The 21,361-nt window shown below is 39.3% G+C and overlaps 1 protein-coding gene across 2 annotated transcripts in view; it reads left to right on the forward strand.

The window, feature by feature from the left end:
* BRD7 (bromodomain containing 7) overlaps positions 1-21,361 on the forward strand; it is a gene marked incomplete at both ends in the record, with an annotated part of 48,852 nt that overhangs the window by 22,371 nt on the left and 5,120 nt on the right. For both annotated transcript variants that reach the window (XM_080702448.1, XM_080702449.1), the window contains 6 exons: positions 6,545-6,729; positions 8,561-8,684; positions 10,160-10,235; positions 13,625-13,732; positions 14,658-14,793; positions 17,254-17,365. In XM_080702448.1, coding sequence (XP_080558574.1) covers positions 6,545-6,729; positions 8,561-8,684; positions 10,160-10,235; positions 13,625-13,732; positions 14,658-14,793; positions 17,254-17,365 — 741 coding nt within the window. The remainder of the gene's footprint in view (positions 1-6,544; positions 6,730-8,560; positions 8,685-10,159; positions 10,236-13,624; positions 13,733-14,657; positions 14,794-17,253; positions 17,366-21,361) is intronic.

A 21,361-nucleotide genomic window follows, 5' to 3' on the forward strand; every position in this document is an offset into this window, starting at 1 on the left:
GAATGTGACGCTTTGGATCTCACTCCAATGCTTCATTACAGTGAAAACACACGCACGCGCGTGTAGACGGAGAAAGAATCAGAATTAAGAGCTTGAACTCGAACCCAGGAGAGTTAAAGGGTGGTAAAAAATGAGTCTTGGGAGTTGTGTATGGCTTTCTGATTTTTATGGTCCATCTGTATTATAGTTATTTATTTGTTTATGGTACTGGAGGTTGAACCAGGGACAGTCTACCTCCAAGCTACACTCCCAGTCCTATTTTATTTTGTTTTATTTTGAAACAAGGCGTCGCTAAGCCGATGAGAGTCTCACTACTAGCTGACGTTGTCTTAGAGCCTGCAGTCTTCCTGTCTCAGCCTCCCAAGTACAGGCATAAGCCGCCATGCCCAACTGTATTGTAGTTTTATATTTTAAAAATGCCTTGGTGTGTAGGTGTGATGAATGTCTGTATGCTTGCCTCTGAGAAATTCTTGGATTCATTTAACTAGGGAAAGAAAAAGAAATTGGATTGATGATTAAAAAGTTGTGAAGCTGTAGTGTAAGCCATTTATCCATCGTTGGCAAATCTTAAACTATAAAATGTTTATTTCACTTTTTGCAGGAAGACTCTTCAGAGTCTCATTCATACTCCAGGTTTTTAAACCTGGAAATTCTTATATTTGAAAGAAAAATATATTCATCAGCTAGTTATTCACCCCAAAATGGATATATTGAATGGGGAGAGTAATTTTTGTAAATAACACTGATCACTATTTCATTTTCCTTAAATAATGAGTTAATATAACACACAAGATTCCAATACCTCTTGAATTTTACTGGAGGTAGCATGGTTTTGAAGCACAAAAAGCAGACTTCTCCATTTTCTCTCCTCTGGTGTGTGTTCTTTCTCTCCTCCCTCCCTCTCTTTCTCCCTCCCTCCTTTTTGTCAGATCTCTTCTTGTTGAGTTCTTCCCATCCTGTGTTATAGCTTCCTATTGACTGTTCTCTCTACCCTTGAAGGGAAGGATCCTTATAGTGATTTTAAGAAGCTTAAATTTAGACCTTCTGAGTTAACACTCTTATTATTAACAGTACTCCAAGGAGAGCCCAGTATGTCCTTCTATAAAGGGTATCTTTTCAGAGATAACTGTTTTTGAATGTTTTTTGAAAAAGGTATAGCATAGTCATTCTTTTTTTTTTTTTTCAGTTATACCCAAATAGGAACTAGTAGTAGAATGTTATTTTTATTAAAAATGAACAGATGATAATTCTTTTGATCTCCTAAATAAATACTTGTGTAGAATGCTACATTATAATGCAAACAAAAGAGTACTAGAAGTACTGTTTGTGCCATAGTGACTTTGGAATCAGACCAGTCAAGGTTCAGGCCTTACCACTTAAAAGCTGTATAGCCTCAAGCCATGCAGCCTCTCTCACCCTTTTCCTGCAAAGGAATAATATCACTTAACCTCATTGAATCATGTCTGGTACAGGAAGAGGCACTCAGTAAAAGCTATATTAGCTGGGCACAGTGACACACACCTGTAATCCCAATACTTAGGGGGCTGAGACAGGAGGATTGCAGGTTTGAGACCAGCCTCAGCAATTTAGTGAGACCCTTAGCAATTTAGCAAGACCCTGTCTCAAAATAAGAAATATGGGCCAGGATGTATTTCTGAGGTAGAATTCCCTGGGTTTAGTCTCCCGGTACCCATACCACCACCAAAAAAAGTTAGGTTAAATTTAAATCATTGGAATTTTCAGTCATTTAATATTAGAAAATTGGGAATCAATAAACAGCTTGCTTAGCATGCTGATTTCAATATGTTTTACTTATCAAAAAAGATTCTTAGCCAGGCATGGTGGTGCACGTTTGTAATCCCAGCACTTGGGAGGCTGAGACAGGAGGATCGTACAGATTTGAAGCCAGCCTCAGCTACTTAGTGATGCTCTCAGCAACTCAGTGAGACCCTGTTTTCAAATAAAATATAAAATAGGTCTGGGAGTGTAGCCCAGAGGTAGAAAGCCTCTGGGTTCCATCTCCAGCACCACCACCAAAAAAAAATTCTTATAACTTTAAATTTAGAAAAATTTCTCTAATTGAATTATTTTAATTGTATGCATGTTCTGATAAGAGTCCAGAAGTATTATCATAGTTTTTGCTTTCTAAAATTCTGAAGTGGGAATAAGATTTTTTAGGACTTTGTGATTACACCCATTTGGTTATTGAGTGGCTACTATATGCCAACCCATTTTAGGTACTAGGTATATTGAACTGGGTAAGACACAACTTAAGTGACCCATACAAGGGAAAATAAATGGCCAGTGAACCATTACAGAAATAAATTACGAGGTAAAATGAGACATGTTTTTTAGGTTGAGTTTGTTTGTTTGTTTGTTTGTTTGTTTGTTTGTTTGTTTGTTTTTTAATGTAGTAGTACTGAGGATGGAACCCAGGGGCATTCTCCCTCCAGGCTACACCCCTAGATCTATTTTTTTGTTTTATTTGGAAACAAGGTCTTACTAAATTGCTGAGAGCCTCATTAAGTACCTAAGGCTGGCTTCAAACCTGTGTGGTTCTCCTGTCTTAGCCTCCCAAGTACTGGGATTACAAGCATGCGCCACAACGCCTGGCTTTTTTATTTTGAAACAGGGTCTCACTAAGTTGTAGAGAGCCTCACTAAGTTGCTGAGGCTGGCTGCGAACCGGGATCCTCCTGTCTCAGCTTCCCAAGTACTGGAATTACAGGCATGTGCCACCACATACCCGTCTAAAATAAGACATGTTTTTAAAAATTAAATTGGACAGGAGCTTCTTGGGTGCTGAAAGGTTCAGGGATGAAGGAGAAAGGAGACAACTCAGTGGCAGTTCAGGCTTTATTGGGATTAAACCTACTGAGGGAGGCCAGGTGTGATGAAGGTACATGCTTGTAATCCCTATTTCAAGACAAAGAATAAAAAATTAGGGCTGGGGGTGTCACTCAGAGGTAGAATGCCCCTGGCTTCCATCCCCAGTATTGCAAAATGAAACCTGCTGAGGGGACTCTCCAGTAAAGGTTGGAGCCCCTGTCCACTAACAGACTACAAGTTTATATAGGTCCTTTAAGGAGAAATTTTACAGGAGGATGGAGAGCAGGGGTTGGTCATTGCTAGGGGGCTATTAAGGGGAGTTGTTTGGGTTGTTAGAGCTGGGTTAAACATAACAATGAGAATTTTCTCTTGGCAGAGGGACATGATAAGGGTCTTGTCCGGCATATCTTAGACAAGACAATGGGAACATTTAGGTAAGCAGGAGGATAAGTATATTTGAATAAGACTTAGAAATTTTCTGGTGAACAAAGAGAACTGCAAATGGCACATCTTTACAAGATAGGGTCATTTTTGTTCGAGACTCTTAACAGGTACTATGAAGGATACTATTCAGTTTGACAAGGATTCAGAAACTCAAACATCAGCATGAATTGATGTAACTTTTCTAGAAGACAGTTTGGCAGTAAATTCCAAAAGTCTTAAAAATACTTATTTTAAGGCTTTACTCCATTTCTATGAACTTATCCCAAAAAGATAAAAGAAATTTCCAGAGGGATTTATTTGCAGTGTTCATGGAACTTTTTAAATTTTATTTTATTTTATTTATTTATTTATTTATTTTGGTGGTACTGGGAATGGAACCCAGAGGCTTCTACCTCTGGGCTACATACACTCCCAGACCTATTTTATATTTTATTTGGAAGCAGGGTCTCACTAAGTAGCTGAGGCTGGCTTTGAACCTGCGCAATCCTCCTGTCTCAGCCTCCCAAGTGCAGGGATTACAAGCGTGCACCACCACGCCCGGCTGGAACTTTTATTTATAGTAATGGAACTTTGGATATCTAAAAGTCCAATTATATGCTTTTAAATTATTTTATTTGCATTGGATTAAGTACATTTCAGTTTTTGTTCTTTGTTTTGTTTTGGATACTAGGGATAGAACCCAGGGGCATTCTACCTCCAAACTACACCCTCAGCCCTATTTATTATTCTTTTGTTTTTGTGCTACTAGGGATGGGATGAAACCCAGGGCATTCTACCTCCAAGCTACACCCTCAGCCCTATTTTTTTATTCTTTATTTTGAAACAGAGTCTCACTGAGTTGCAAAGGGCCTCACTAAGTAGCTGAGGCTGTCTGCAAACTGCAATCCTCCTGTCTCCTCCTCCCAAATGCTGGGATTACAAGCATGCACCACCACACCCAGCTCCTATTTCTTATTCTTTATTTTGAAACAGGGTCTCACTGGGTTACAAAGGGCCTCACTGTTTAGCTGAGGCTGTTTGCGAACCGCGATCCTCCTGTCTCGGCCTCCCAAATGCTGGGATTACAAGTGTACATCACCATGCCCGGCTCATTTCAATTATTAGAAACATTTTAAAGATTATTTATGATATGAAAGGGAAATAATCATAACTTATAGCTAAAACAATTTTTATTTTAATAAATATTCAGTGCTATAATTCCAACTTGCTAAAATATATGGTTAGAAAATACTGGAACATAAAACCTGTTATACCTGTTCCTCTCTGGATGATAAATCAACAAGTTTTTATTCTGTGCTCTACCCATAGTAAAATATTTTATATACATATTTAATAAATATTTTAATATAATAAACTATTTTAATAGATTGGAGATTGCTTTAAAATAAAAGTTCAATAAAAATAGTAGGATCTTGCATGTATGTCTATAAGTTTTTTTATCCTATTATGATGTATGAATACAGTGCATCAATAAAAAAAATATGCAAGAAAAAAAATAGTAGGATCTTGCTGGTGCATGCTTGTAATCCCAGTACTTGGGAGGCTGAGAGAGGAGGATCACAGGTTCAAAGCCAGCCTCAGCTACTTGGTGAGGTCCTTCCTCCACAACTTAATGAGACCTTGCTTCAAAATAAAGAATAAAAGCCGGGCATGGTGGCAAACGCTTGTAATCCCTGCACTTGGGAGACTGACAGAAGGATCACACAGGTTCAAAGCCAGCCTCAGCTACCTAGTGAGGCTCTCAACAAATATTTCCAAATAAAGTATAAAATAGGTCTTGGACTATAGCCCGGAGGTAGAAAAGCCCCTGGATTTCACCCCAGTACCACCAAAAAAAAAAAGAATAAAAAAGCTGGGTGTGGTGGTGCATGCTTGTAATCCCAGCATTCGGGAGGCTGAAACTGGAGGAGCGCGATTCATGGACAGCCTTAGCTACTAAGTGAGGCACTCTGCAACTTAGTGAGACCCTGTTTCAAAATAAAGAATAAAAAATAGGCCAGGGGGTGTAGCTCGAAGGTTCAATGCCCCTGGATTCCATCCCAAGACCTGCAAAAACAAAGAAAAGAAAGAATAAGAAATAGGGCTGGGGGTATAGTTCAGAGGTAGAATGCCCCTGGGCTTAATCCCCAGTACTGGGGGGAAAAAATTATATACATATACATATACATACATACATACATACGGATCCATATTCTTGGGAATCTTACATCTGCACCATTGACACAGCACAGTGTGATAAGAAAATGCCCATTATAGCTGGGCATGGTGTGGTGCACACTTGTCATCTCAGTACCTGGAAGGCTGAGACAGGAGGATAGCAGTTTTACAGCCAGCCTCTTCAACTTAGCGAGACCCTGTTTCGAGATAAAAAATAAAATAGGGCTGGAGGTGTAGCTCAGAGGTAGGATGCACCTGGATTCAATCCCCAGTGCCACAAAAAGGAAAGAAAAGGCCCATCAAAATGACAAGCGGCCTGACTTTAGTCACTGGTTCCATTACCTCTGGGGAGGCATTTATCGTTTCTGGACTACATTGTTCTTATCTTACATCTAGTTCTTTTCAGTTTTGTTATTCTATAGAAGTCTTTGCTGTGGTTGCAATGCAGCCCTAAGGAGGCCACACTCTGTATAATCCAGTGACAACTCCTAAGAGTTAAAAGACAAAGAAGTTGGTAGGAATATGTGTACCTCTTTAAAATTTTACCCAGAAACCTCAAGCCCTTAACCACAATGAAAATTTCACAGCACATCATTGCAGTGGAAAATTAAGCACATGTTTCACAAAATAGAAACAAGATTCTTTGGTTGGTAAGAACATTATGCACTCTGAGAAAGAAATTATGCTAGCAACCATTTGTTCTCAAGTCAGATTGTTTTCACACAGAGCAAAATGGCAAAGTCATCAGTGAACCTCACAGAATACCATAGTATAAAAGTCCTTCACATGTTCCAGGTTTTAAGTACTTAATTATTCTTAAGTTTCAAAAGATAAGCTAGTCTGTTAAGTATAACCTTTTAACATACTATTAAACTAAATTTTACTTAAGTTCACTATTACAAAAAACACTTAGTTTTCATACCTAGTCTTCTGTTAACATTGGAAATGAAATGATCTGAATTGAAGGAAAAGACATTGCCCTGATTCCTAAATGTAATTTAATTGTTATTCTTCCCTACTTAATAACAAGATAAGTGAAAACTCTTGTAGAGGAAAATACATTACTTTAAAAATCAATGACAATCATACAATAAGAATATTTTTAAATATTTCAGGAAAGAATTCAGAGCCTAAAGCAGAGCATAGATTTCATGGCAGACTTGCAGAAAACTCGAAAGCAGAAAGATAAAACAGATGCCTCGCAGAGTGAGGAGGACAGCGGCTGCTGGCCACGGGAGAGGGAAGGCACTGGAGATACTGAAGTACAAGCTTTCAAAAGTCCCGACAAGGAAAATAAAAAGTAAAGAATTTTGGAATATTAAGGTTAAACTATCTTTTTCAAGCTAATTAAAGAAAAGAAATACTAATTCAAAGCCTAACTTAGAAAAACCAAGTCCCCGTATGTCAGTAGTGGCTGTTTCTTGCCATGAAAATCTATTTTGATAGTCTGGTACCCCTTTTTTCATACAGAGTATGTATGGAAATATCAAAATAAGCTCAATAAACCGTTTTGAATGGCGTGCGCACACGTGCATGTTTGTGTTTACTGAGGATTTGACATTCTATCTCCAAACTATACCCCCAGCCTGTTTTATTTTTTGTTTCAAAACAGGGCCTAAATAAGTTGCAGAGGGCCTTGCTAAATTGCAGAGGCTGGCCTTGAACTTGCCATCCTCCTGTCTCAACCTCCCAAGTACTTGTATTATAGGTGTGTACCATCACACCCAGCTTGCATCTTTTTTTTTTTTTTTTTTTTTTTGGTGGTACTGGGGTTCCTGGAAGCCCTTCTACCTCCGGGCTACACTCCCAGACCTATTTTTACATTTTTATTTGGAAACAGGGTCTCCTAAGCCAATGCGTGCGGCTGGCTTCGAACCTGCGCAATCCTCCTGTCTCTGCCTCCCAAGCGCAGGGATTACAAGCGTGCGTCACCACGCCCGGCAGCATCTTTTTAAAGTAGTTTTTTGATTTTTTGTTTGGTTTGTTTTGTTTTGGCTTTTGGCATTGCTAGAAATAAAACCCAGGAGCATTCGCTACACCCCCACTTCTTTTTTTTTTTTTTTTTTTTTTATTCTTTTGAAACAGGATCTAAGTTGCTGAGGTTGGCCACAAACCTGTGATCCTCCTTCTCAGCCTCCTAAATACTGTGTTAAAGAGTGTACCACCATGCCTGATTTAACATAGTTTTAAAGCTAGTAAATTAAGCCAGGCATTGTGACGCACGCCTGTAATACCAGCATTTGGGAGCCTGAGACAGGAGTATCATGCAGGTTTGAAACTTAGTGAGGCCCGTTGCAACTCAGACCCAGTTTCAAAATAAAGAATAAAAAATAGGGCTGGGAATGTAGCTTGAGGTAGACTGTCCCTGGATTCCATCCCTAGTACTGCAAAACAAAAAAAATTTAGTAAATTATCATTAGGAAATCATATTGTCAGGGAGTTTATTTAAATAGAACTATTTGTTTAAGGGAAAATATTTATTACCTCATTCCATAAAGAGAAAAGAGCTCATCATAAGCACACTTAGAGCTACTTCCTAAACAGATAGGCTGTTGCTGAGATGTGTGCATGTTTTCCACTAGATGTCAGCTGATAAGAGCAGTAAGGAGTCCCTGGTCCTCCTGGCAGCAGCCAGCATAGCTGCACAGCAGGCGAGTCTACCCACGCATGCTACTGACAGCAGCCCTGACTGTCCACAGCCTCGCTGTCAGCATCAGGGCGGGTTGGAGTTAACAGGGATTTCTGCTATCAGCATGCAAAGAAAGTGAACTTGTAACACATTTCTTTTCTTTGTTTCTAAGATTTACACATTTTAAATGTCTATTTTAGATCTAAATTTTAAAAAATTGAACTTAATCTTATACTTCCCTTTCTTCAAAATAATATCTAAAGTAGAATTCATTTCTGTGAATGTACTCAGAAAAATATTAAAGATTAGTAGTACTGGACACACACACAAAAAAAATTAACTGTCATATTAAGTTTGCCTTCCTGTGTGTGTGCCATTAGGGTCCATACCAGGTCATTAGAGAACAAAGCTTTAACTGGAGTCAGTAGTAGAAATGTCTCCACTTATACTCAGATTTAACGGGTTTATCTTTTTTTAAATTTTGTATTTATGTGTGTTTCAGGAAAGACAAAGACATGTTTGATGATAAGTGGAGAAGCAGCAACTCAGAAAGGGAGCAGGAGCAGATCGACCGTGCTGTCCAGGAGTCTGGAGGAAAGCTGACCCGGCGACCAGCCAACAGCCAGGTGAGAGAGACTCCTTTCCCTCCTCTATCCCCAGCTCCCCACCCCCATCCTGCTAGGCCTCTGAAGCTGTTAGCTTTTGCCTTTCTCATGTGCTTTTTTTGGGTCCTGGGGATGGGACCCAGCAGCATTCTACCTCCAAGCCATACCCCCAGCCCTATTTTATTTTTATTTGGAAACAGGGTCTCACTAGGTTGATGAGACTGTCCTCGAACCTGCCATCCTCCTGTCTCAGCCTCCCAAGTACTGAGATTACAAATGTGTTCTACCACGCTTGGCTCTTTCATATGCTTTTAATTCTTATCTGCGTGGAGTTCTTCATCATTTGAATGTTCACAGAAGGAAATTTAATAATGTATTTGTAAAGTATATGATTATCCACTGAGTTTTTTTGTTTCTGTCTTTTCCTTCACTGAAGTTAAGGTGTTCTAAAATTAGAGTAAGCCGCATACTTTATTTCAACCTTATAAGAAAATAATTATATGCTGGCCTTTTGAAATTATACTGTTGAGTACATTGGTTTCAAAACCAAGTAGATTCATTCATGTGTGACTTTGGACAAGTCATCCCCTTTCCCTGGCCCACAGAATTCTCCTTTATTGATAATCGGGGAGAACCAGGTGGCCTTAGGGACCCACACAGCCCTTTAAAATTCTGAAATTTTCTTGCCCTCCATTTGTCTAGTCCAAAGGTTCCCAAAGCTATTTCACCTACTGCCCCCTTTTCAGGAAAAAAAAAAAAAATTATTCAGTACTCCCCTGGAAATATACCTTTGTTAAGCAAATGAACAGAAAGATGCAGTGACAAATTTGTGTTCTTTTATATATCTATATTTTATCTTAGCATCCTCTGGCTGGAGAACAGTTTCACCCACTTTGGGAATCTATGGTCTTGTCCATCAGCATCTGTGTACAGGGAAGACCAGTGTGAAGAGTCAGTGTTTGAATTTTTTTTTTTTTTACTTTTTATTTCTTATTTTATTTTTTATTTTTAATTTAATATATTTTTTAATTTTTTATTGGTGCATTATATTCAAACATCATATTGGGGTAAAAAAAACTTGTGTGTACAAACATGTATACATCGCTGATTTAATCCCTACCCATTTCCCACCCCATTCCCTCCCCGAGTATTTGAGTTTAATAATGATAGGCACCAGTTTGGTATGGCTTTCCAAATAAGGCATGATGGCACATACCTCCCAGTACTTGGGAGGCTGAGACAGGAAGATCACAGGTTCAAGACCAGCCTCAGCAACTTAGTGAAACTCAGAGCAACCTAGTGAGACCATGTTTCAAAACAAAATAAGGGCTAGGGGTATAGTTCAGAGGCAGAATTTGAACCTAGGACCCAGGTACAATCCCCAGTACCTCAAAAAAACGAAAAAGAATTAAAAAAGAAAAGCAAGGCTTTCTAGTGTGCTACGTGTATATGTGAAATGTATAAAACTCTCTTCTGAATATTATGGGTCCTTGCAGTGTGAATTTGAAAGAAGAAAACCAGATGGAACGACAACATTGGGACTTCTCCACCCTGTGGATCCTATTGTAGGAGGTAGGTTATGCAAGGTAATGCAGGATTTTGATGCTGCTTGGCAAAGAAAAGTAACCTGGGTTAACATTTTAAAGCAAGAATCCTGAATATTGATAAATCTAAACATGGTATTATCTTCAAAGAACTTTGCTAGGCACTGTATATTTCATAACAGCTAGCCTAACTGTCACTTCACATGTGTAATAAACACCATTTTCGTACCACTATTAGAATTGGGAACATGGAAATGGACAGTGACTGAATTCCTGCACTTCAGAAAATAGTCTCTGTCCGGTGTGGTGGTGCACTCTTATAATCCCAGTACTTGGGAAGCTGAGACAGAAGAATCACAGGTTTGTAGCCAGTCTCAGCAACTTAGGCCCTCTACAACTTAGTGAGACTCTATTTCAAAATAAAATAGGACTGGGTGTGTAGTTCAGAGGTAGAATGCCCCTGGTTTCAATCTCCAGCACATCAAAAACAGAAAAAAAGAAAAACATATTCTCCAATATTTATTCATTGCTATGCCCAAGTCATAGTCTTAGAAGGTATAGGTGTATGGTGGGGGAAAAAAACAGAAAGACTACTCCCTTTCCTTAAAACATCCTGTGAGTAAGGGGCTATTCACATAAGGAGATGTCTGACATGAATAAATGCTATATAAATACTTGTCTGTTGTGGATAGAGGACTAGAGTAGCTATAATTAAGAGAAGGTAGTGTTTAAGGGCTCCCAGAGAGCTTCTGTAAGGAGATGATGTTTAAGTTGATTCCTTGAGTAAGGGATGAAAAGATAGCAGGGAACTGCAGGTGAAGAAAACCTTGAAGCAAGGGAGAGTTTGATGCATTTCAGGACTGAAAGGGCAAACCTGTTAATGTTCTCTAAACATTAATGAAGAAAAGGAGCCAGTGCTGTGCTCTTAAAGCTTTTTTTTTCCTCTCTTTTATGTGAGCTTTTCATATTAGAATTTTATATGGTCTTTGGTCAAGGAAAATGCAACAGAATTGAGAACATTGCTTTTTCTAGTATAGCTCTGGTAAAAATTCAGTAATGGAGACGTATCTAACCTGATTTGACAATGCCCTGAGAAATGCCTGTGTCATTGAAGCCTGTCTGTATCTGGTCTCTGCTCTTGGTTTGCTTTTCTGCTTGTCTACTCCTTGGTGTATAATTAGATGTGGCGAAAGCTGACTTGGCTTCTCACATGTATAGTAAACAGCCCCCTTGGCAGGCCACTGTATTAGTTTAAGGTAGAAAACACCTCTGCTTATCTTAGCTTCATGAACTCCTGGTGCAGATAACAGTTCTTGTTAGGAAATCAAACTGCATACTGTTCACCAAGAAAAGGACATGTTGCTTTCAGTGTTTGAAGAGTCAGTGTTCAAGAGGTGCTCTCGTGACATGATTCCTTATGGTAGTAGCCTCTGTTGCAGGGAATGATGTTAAAAAGACCAAGATTTCTTCAGGAAAAAAAGCATCCTTTAGGTTAAATATCACTAGAGACCACTTTTCTTCACTTTAGTGCCCACCACATGATTTCTGCTTATATCACATATTCCTAGATTCTGTAACAAGGGTTCATTTCTGATTTTCCAAGATCACATTTTTAAAGGCTATTTCTCATTGCACTAAAAAATATACTTGTTATAGATATTAAATGCATTGTGAGTTCTTATTGTATTAATCTGGGTGGTTTTCCTTATTTTTTTTACTAAACTTTTTACTGGTTTCCTCTTTTAACATTAAAAGGCCCGCCTTTTTTTTTTTTTAATTTTGTTATTTTTTATTTTTTGTGGTACCGGGGATGGACCCCAGGGGCCTTTCTACCTCCATGCTACACCTGCAGACCTATTTTATATTTTATTTAGAAACAGGGTCTCACTAAGTTGCTGAGACCCTCACCAAGCTGCTGAGGCTGGCTTCAAACTTACGATCTTCCTGTCTCAGCCTCCCAAGTACTGGAATTACAAGTGTGCGCCACCACTCCTGGCTCTAAAAGGCCAGGAGTGCCTTTAAAATCTTTTGTGTGTGTGTGTGTGTGTGTGTGTGTGTGTGTGTGTGTGTGTGTGTGGTACTGGGGTTCCTGGAAGCCCTTCTTCCTCCGGGCTACACTCCCAGACCTATTTTATATTTTTGAAACAGGGTCTCTTACACCAGCGCGGCTGGCTTTGAACCTGCGCGATCCTCCTGTCTTCGCCTCCCAAGCGCGGGGAGCGTGCGCCACCACGCCTGGCTAAAATCTGTCTTTTGAGTTTTAACAAAAAGGTCTTATCTTGAAGTAAGTGTAAAATGCTTATGAAGAATTTCAGGAGCAGTAAAGTATATTGAAAAGGTCCAGGTTTTTGGTCCGGGTTAATTTCCTCCCTTTCTAAGCTCAGATTTTCATATCTTAAAAATGGATATAAGCCGGGCGTGGTGGCGCACAGTTGTAATCCCAGCATTTGGGAGGCTGAGACTGAAGGATCACGGTTTGCGGACAGCCTCAGCTACATAGTGAGGCCCTCTGCAACTCAGTGAGACCCAGATACAAAATAAAGAGTAAAAAATAGGCAGGATGTGTAGCTTGGAGGTTGAATGCCCCTGGGTTTCATCCCCAGCACCGCAAAAAAAAAAAAAAAAAAGAATGTAGCCGGGCATAGTGGCACATGCTTGTAATCCTCACACTTGAGAGGCTGAAACAGGAGGATCGCACAGATTCAATGCTAGCCTCAGCTACTTAGTGAGGCTCTCGGCAACTTAGTGAGTCCCTATTTCCAAATAAAATATAAAGTAGGTCTGGGAGTATAGCTCGGAGGTAAAAAGCCTGTGGGTTCCACCCCCAGTACCACCAAAAAAAAAAAAAAATGGATGTAAGCCAGGTATGGTGGTGCACGCCTATAATCCCAGTAATTGGGAGGCTGAGACAGGAGGATTGCAAGTTCACAACCAGCCTCAGCAATTTATACTGAAGCTCTCTGCAACTTAGTGAGACCCTGTGTTAAAATAAAATAGGAGTGGCCGGGCGTGGTGGCGCACGCTTGTAATCCCCGCACTTGGGAAGCGTAGACAGGAGGATCGTGCAGGTTCGAAGCCAGCCGCGCTGGCGTTAAGTGACCCTGTTTCAAAAATATAAAATAGGCCTGGGAGTGGAGCCCGGAGGTAGAAGGGCTTCCAGGAACCCCAGTACCAACAAAAAATAAAATAAAATAGGAGTGAGGTATAGCTCACAGGTACAGTGCCCCTGGGTTCAATCCCTAGCACCACCACCAACACACACACACACACACACACACACACACAGTAGATGTAGTCAGGGCTACCCACCTCCTTCGTCGTGTGATAAAATGAAGTAATGTACATGAAAGCACTCAGCAGAGTGCCCTACGATCGCTCCCTTGCACGCCTTCTTCATTGTGCTGCTTTATATCTTAGAGCCAGGCTACTGCCCTGTAAGACTGGGAATGACGACTGGAAGACTTCAGTCTGGAGTGAATACTTTGCAGGGTTTCAAAGAGGATAAAAGGAACAAAGTAACCCCAGGTGAGGCTTCTGCATAGTTAGCATGTTTTTTCTTCTCTACTTAAAGAAGTTAGGGAAAGGAAGCATAATTACCATTCATTGCCTTATTCACTAGCTCTCTTGATGGTGTTTTTGCAATATCAATTAGATATTAACTTCAAAAGAAACCAGAAAATTGGGTATTAATATTCAAAATGAGTTTTGTCTTTTTTTTCTCTTCCCCTTTGTGGGGAATAATTCAGTAGAGTTGTAGCTTCACGGTTTCTGTTTTGTGGTTTCCACATCCATGGGTTCAGCCAAATATGGGTCAGAAGTACTGAAAAAAAATAATTACATCTATACTAAACATGTACAAATTTTTTATCTTTATTCCCTAAAAATATAGTATAACAGGTGTTTATATAACATTTTCATTATATTATCATAAGTAATCCAGAGATAATGTATATTGGAATATGTAAGTTCCATGCAAATTCTGTGCCATTTTGTCTGAGTGACTTTAAACATCCTTGGACTTTTATACAGGGGGTGAAGGGGAAGACCAATCACTGAGAATGCTGAAGGATGACTGTATCTATTTGGGAGAAAATATCTGCTTTAAGATATGCATACTAAAGCCAGGTGTAGTAGCACATGGTTGTAATTCCAGCATTTGGGAGGCTGAGACTGGAGGATCAAGGTTTGCAGACAGCCTCAGCTACTTAGTGAGGCCCTTTGCAACTCAGTGAGACCCTGTTTCAAAATAAAGAATAAAAAAAATAGGACTGGAGGGTGTGGCTCAGAGATAGAATGCCCCTGATTTCAATCCCCAGTACAGCAAAAAAAAAAAAAATTGTATGCTTGTCAGTGAATTAGTGAAATTAGAAAAGAATAATCTTTTAATAAAACAAAATAGATTGATATATAAACTAAAAAATAGTATTACAGTGTTTATTTTTTTCCATAGTGTTATACTTGAATTATGGACCCTACAGTTCTTATGCCCCACATTATGATTCCACATTTGCAAATATCAGCAAGGATGATTCTGATTTAATCTACACAACCTATGGGGAAGACTCTGAGCTTCCAAGTGATTTCAGGTGAGTCACCACTTAATGTTCTGAGCACTACATTTTTTAAAAATATTAATATCCCATATGTGATTTGTAGATAGACTTAAAAAGTTATTGAAATGGTAGAAACCTGTGTTCAGTAATCTTTTAATTGATAAAGGTCCCATAGTTGTCATCATCCATCCTTTAATGGAAACAAAATATTTTAAAGAGAAAGTATATCTCCCTTATAGTGGCATCTGTAGTATTTTGTTACAAAAATGAGGTGCTGTGTACTTCAACAATAGTGAGGTTTAGGAGCTTGTTAACCTCACAGTGTTGACGTGTGTTACCTGCTCTACCACAATGTTTTTGTGTGTTGTTGAGTTGTGTTCCATACATGATCAGTTAGGAAATCCACAGCACATTTTCCTAAGCTGTGAAGTGTAGGACATGATGACTTGATTCTGAATGCAGTGCACACACCCAACTTTTGGCCCATCGCATACCAGACCATTGCAGTTATATTAAGCCATGTCTTTATACATGTTTCTGTGGGGCAGTAACTTCTGTGTTCCTATTTAGGATGCTGAGCACTTTGCATCCCATCAACATAATGAGATACTGTGCTGATTTACCAGGACAATGGCTCCTTGGGGTGGGACATTGAACTTGGATATAACCTTGGCTCTGGTACTTTGTTAATTTTTATTATGCACAAGAATTTAACCCTGTATGCCGGGCGTGGTGATACACGCTTGCAATACCAGCATTCGGGAGGCTGAGACTGGAGGATCGCAGTTTGTGGACAGCCTCAGCTACTTAATGAGGCCCTCTGCAACTCAGTGAGACCCGGTTTCAAAATAAAGAATAAAAAATAGGACAGGGGGTGTAGCTCGGAGGTCGAATGCCCTTGGGTTCCATCCCCAGACCCGCAAAAATAAATAAATAAATATTTTAACCCTGTAGATTAACCAGTCCCTGGGTTTTCTGACAAAGGGTGGTTCTGTTCACTTGTACCTAAGCATGTGTGGTTTTGTTTTTACAGTCAGGATCCTAAGTTAGAGTTTGGCTATGGCTTCAGATCAAGCCATTTATATTCTTAGACTTCAGTGATCTCTTCTGATTATTCATCTGTGCATTCTACAAACAGACATTGCAAACCCACTGTGTGCTGGGCATTCTTATAGATGATTCACAGAGAAACCATAGTGTGAGACACCTGAGCATTGCTATTACATGGGGACAGTATTTTGGAGAAAAGTAAAGCAGTGCTGGGGTAGAGGGGAAAGTGGCCAGAGGTAGATCTTTGCAAGGACTTAGAATTTTGTTCTAAGTGAGATAGGAGGCTACTGGTAAATTGTGAGTAGAATAGTGACTCCCATCTGGCTTATACTTTAAAAGGGTCGCTCTGGCTGTGGACAGGGAACGAGACAGAAGTTAGGAGACTTGTCCTAGCCTATAAGAAATGGATCAACAGAGTGGCCATTGAGCCATTCAGAAGGGATCAATAATTAGTGGGCTTTTTTTTTTAATTATTGAAATGAGGAGGGGTCAGGATGACCCTGGGTTTTCGTTCAAACTTAGTTAAAAGACTGAGAAATATGTGTTTTCTGAGAAAGGGAAGATTTTAGCACACTGCGTAGGGAGAAGATTCTGCATTTCAGTTTGGGATAGCTAGAGATGGCTTATTAGACATCCAAGTGCAGATTTAACTTTGTAAATTGAAATATGTATGAGAATCCTGAGGCCAGTGAGAAGGCCATCCTCCAGTCCTAAGGAGAAGGAGTGAATGAGGGAGCAAGAGGCTCCAAGGTCTGACCCGTAAGCTACATAGTCAAAATCCTTTTTCTTTTTTCTCAGAACTGGGAATGGAACCTATGGGCATTCTATTATCTACCTCTGAGCTACATTCCCAGCCCTGTTTTTTATTCTTTATTTTGAAACAGATCTCACTAAGTTGCTGAGGCTGTCTGCAAACTATAATCCTATTGTCTCGGCCTCCCAAGGACTAGGATTACATGCATGTGTGCCATCACACTGGCTGATGTCGCGCACGCACGCGCGTGTGTGATGCTGAAAATGGTACCCGGGAACCTTCTACTTTCAGGCTACACTCTTATACCCTCAGACTTTTATTATTATTATTATTATTAATTTGGAAACAAGATCTTGCTAAGTTGCTGAGGCTGGTTTTGAACCTTTTATCTCAGGCATATGTCACCACACCTGGCCTAAAGGTTTTTTTGTTTTGTTTTGTTTTGTTTTTATTTTTATGGAGGGCCCTAGAGAACATTTCATTTTCAGTATGTTTTTGATACCACTTAATTCGCTGGTGATGATAAATTTATCACTGGAAATATGTAAATATAGTCTTAGTTGTAGACAGAAAGTTTTACATCGTGGTGTATGAGTCAAGGGCATCTAATGGAAAGTGTCGGCTCTTACAGAAGGATTAAGCCAAAGTAGATGATTTATGTGAAAGTGACTTTGCCATCTCTCTTTCAGCATCCATGAGTTCTTGGCCACATGCCAGGATTATCCATATGTTATGGCAGATAGTTTACTGGATGTTTTAACAAAAGGAGGACATTCTAAAGCCCTACAGGAGTTGGAGACGGTAAGAATGCTGCTAAAGAAACAACTATTTATTATTGGCTTTGGAACATTAGTCATTCAGCATTATGAAACTAGAGATTAACCAGTATGACAGCTGAACTCCATTCCTTTGAAAAGACAACTCAGCCTGGGTGGAGGCCATGGGTGGAGGACAATGACCGGAAAGGAGTAACTCAGCTACCAGGATTTGTGAGGGCCAGATCATTGCCATTATCTTCTAATTTGGGAAATACAGGATTCAGAAATGGGGTTTAAACTCAGAAGTCAGTGGATGCTGTGTGCCCTAACAAAAAGGAAAGTCAGTCTTGCTCAGTGGCTTCAAACTATGTTGAATAAAACTATAGGGAATGCCCCTTTCCTGTTATGGGGCAATTGCACAGTAACCATCTCAGTTCAGTTTGACACAGTTAATAACATGAAATAATTTAGTGTGTCGGCTCAAAAATTAGGACCAGAAAATGTTCCTGCTGATGTAAAGGAGTGTTGATCTCCAGAACGCTCTTGTCACTATACTTAGAGGACCATAATATTTCTTGGAAGTCATAACTCTTGATGGTGGCTGTGACTGCAGTTCCTTACCCCTCCCCTCGAGTCCACATGTGATGATGGTTTCCTGGGCAGCCTGTCAGCAAACCTGGGATCAGAGCCTCATGTTCAGTGGAACTACTGTAAAATCCTAGCACATAAACTGCCTTTTTTATTCATCCTAAACAACACTAAACTATATACTAATTCAAAAATACTTATATCTTTCCCATCAGTTAATCTGAACTAATTGACTAAAAGTGAATAGCTTTATTTGGTGAATATGGCAATATATTTCAAAAATGTAATTTTCTGCCCTTTGATCCAGCATATCCTCTTCTCAGAATTTATCCTGTAAAGTAAGAATTTTATACATTATTTATAATTTTTAGGAATTAAGTCATGATACAGCCTTTCTAAAAGAAAATGTTTTGATTGATTTCCATGTTGTACTTTTCTGTTGTTTATATGAATAACATAAACAGTACAGAATAAGATTATGGGGATCATCTATATTCTTTGTAGCACTTGCTTTTTTTTTTTTTTTTTTTTGGTGGTGGTGGTACTGGGAATGGAACCTTTCTACCTCCAGGATACACTCCCAGACATATTTTATTTGGAAACAAGGTCTCTTAGGCCAGCAAGGCTGGCATTAAACCTGCGCGATCCTCCTGTCTCTGCCTCCCAGGCACGGGGATTACAAGCGTGCGCCACCACGCCCAGCCTAGCACTTGCATATTTTATAATAGTCCTCTGCTGTCTGAGAATATTGCTTGGTTAGTACACAGTGTTCTCTAGAGTTCCTTTATTCTTCTTGTCAGTGATTTAACCTGTTGTTGAAAGCAGATTCCATTTATTTAGGTATTTATAAGCTATACCAAGTAAATGTGTATAGCTTTTTGATCAGACACAAATCTCAGCATCACCAGTAATAAGTACCCTGACTCACAAAATACTCTTTTTTTTTTTAATTTTATTTTATTGGTGCACTGTATTCATACATCATAGTGGGATACAAACTTTTGTAGACATACATGCACACATCGCCCAGTCAGCCCCCACCCGATCCCCACCCCATTCTCTCCCCATCCCTCCCTCCCATGCTTGGCTTAGTGGTTGACATCTAGTATTATAGCAATTTATCCAAAATTAAAAATGATAATCTCACATAACAGTTTCATTTGTCTGATACCAAGCTTTTGATGTCTTAAAGATAACATTTCAATATTTCTTTTTGCTTTCTTTCTTACCAGAGAATATTTTTTTCTTTTTTTTAGGTGAAACTATCATATATTTATTTTTCAGAAAAAAATCTATCCTGATATGGAATATGGACTCTAGATACCCAAAACAATCTTGAAGCAAAAACAAAGCTAGAAGATGTATATTTTCTGATTTCAAACCATATAAAGCTACAATAATTGAAACAGTGTAGTACTGTTCTAAAGGCAGATATATAGACCATTGAAGTTAAATACAAGCCTAGAGCTAACTTCTTCCCTATATTGTCAAGTTATTTTTGACAAGGTTTCCACGAAGATTTGGTGGTGGAAATAATAATCTTTTAACTAAATATTGTTGAAAAATAATAATTACATGGAAAAGAATAAAATTGGACCCTTACCTAATCCCACATACAAGTATTAACTCAAACTAGATAAAAGACCTAAATATAAATCTTAAGACTATAAACTTTTAGGAGAAAATCTGGGTCATAAAACCTCACAACATTGAAATTGGCAGTGATTTCTTGGATATGATTTCAATGGCACAGGCAACAGAAGAATATACAAACTCCCTAAAAAATAAAAGAAAATATTGTATATCCAAAGACAATGTAAACAGAGTTAAAAGTTACTAATAGAATTGGATAAAATATTTCCAAATGCTATATCTGAAGGTATATGAATATTCCAACTAGAAATCCTAAAAATTAACAACAATAAAGGCAAACAATACAATTTAGAGATAGGTAAAAGACTAACATAAATAATGAATCTCCACAGATAACCAATCTTAGTTGTCTGTTGGATGGAAACTCTTGTTTCTCTGGTTCTGATGAGTGTTACCTATTTCTTCTTTGTAGTTAATATCTTTGAGTATTTTCTCTAGCGCTGGTTTTGAAGACATAAATTCCTTCAGTTTCTGTTTGTCATGGAAGCTTCTTATTTCTCGATCTAATTTGATAGAAAGTTTTGCTGGATAGGAAATTTTTGGCTGGAAGTTGTTTTCTTTCAGAGTTTGGAATAGGTTACTCCAAGCCCTTCTGGCTCTCATGACTTGGTTTGGGAAGTCTGGAGTGATTCTAATTGGTTTGCCTCTGAATGTCACTTGGCCCTTTGCTTTTGTTGCCTTTAAGATTCTCTGCTTGGCTTCCACATTGGTCATTTTGACAATTATATGGCGTGGGGATCCTCTTCTCCGATCCTGTCCAAAGGGAGTTCTATAAGTTTCCTAGATCTGTGTATCAACCTCTTGCTCTATATTTGGAAAATTTTCTGCTATTACTTCCTTGAAGAGATTGTTGATCCCTTTGGTATCACTTTCTTTTCCCTCCTCTATTCCAATTATTCTTAGGTTAGCTCTCTTAAGATGGGCCCATATTTCTTCAATGTCAGATTCCTGCTGTTGGATATCTTTTTCTAGATTAGAAACTATGCATTCATTTTTGGATTGCTCATCTTCTAAGAGCGAGATTCTGTTCTCCATGTGGTCTAATCGGTTGTTTGTGCTTTGAATTGAGGCCTTTACTTCATTAATTGCATCCTTTATCTCTTTTTGGCTCTCTCTGAGTTCTTTTCGAAGCACCTCTATTATTTCTACAGTTATTTTCCTGATTTGATCTTCTAGAAATCTCTGATTTTCTGTTTTATCGGGTTCTGATATTGTGGGGTTGTGCACATTCATTACTCCAGTGTTATTCCTCTTTCCCATGATTTCGGAGGTTTGTGCCTTCTCTGGGTTCTTCCCTTGGGTCACTATGGCTTCACTTAAGGTGCTCTGGATCTTGAGTCTGTAGTATCTCAGACCCTACTACTCCTTTACTGGGTTGTATCACAGAGTCTCCGACCCAGGGAGTCGATAGAGGCTGCTTTAAACTATGGGGGGTGCCAGGTTGCACGCTCTCCTATGGTGTGATATCTCTGCCACCACCACTCCCTCACTGGGTCAAGTCCCAGGAGGCACAATACTGGGATTTCTCCTCTGTGGCCCGCAATTTGACTCACTGTTCTTGAGTACGTAGATGTAGCTGTACTGGACTCGGTGAATTCACTGCTGCTGCCGCCGCCAGTGGCAATATGGCGCCTCTGCCACGCCCTCGGCCATGAGGCTGGCGTATTTTTTCTTCTCTGGTTTTGATTTCCACTCTGAATCCCTGCAGCGTGTGCTGAGCTCAGCCACTGGGAGCTTTAAATGCTGTCTGCGCCGAAAGATCCCGCCTGGCTGTTCCGCATCGGCTCACCTCGGCTTG

The sequence above is a fragment of the Muscardinus avellanarius genome (genome assembly GCF_963383645.1).
Source record: "Muscardinus avellanarius genome assembly, chromosome: 10".
Classification (NCBI taxonomy): domain Eukaryota; kingdom Metazoa; phylum Chordata; class Mammalia; order Rodentia; family Gliridae; genus Muscardinus; species Muscardinus avellanarius.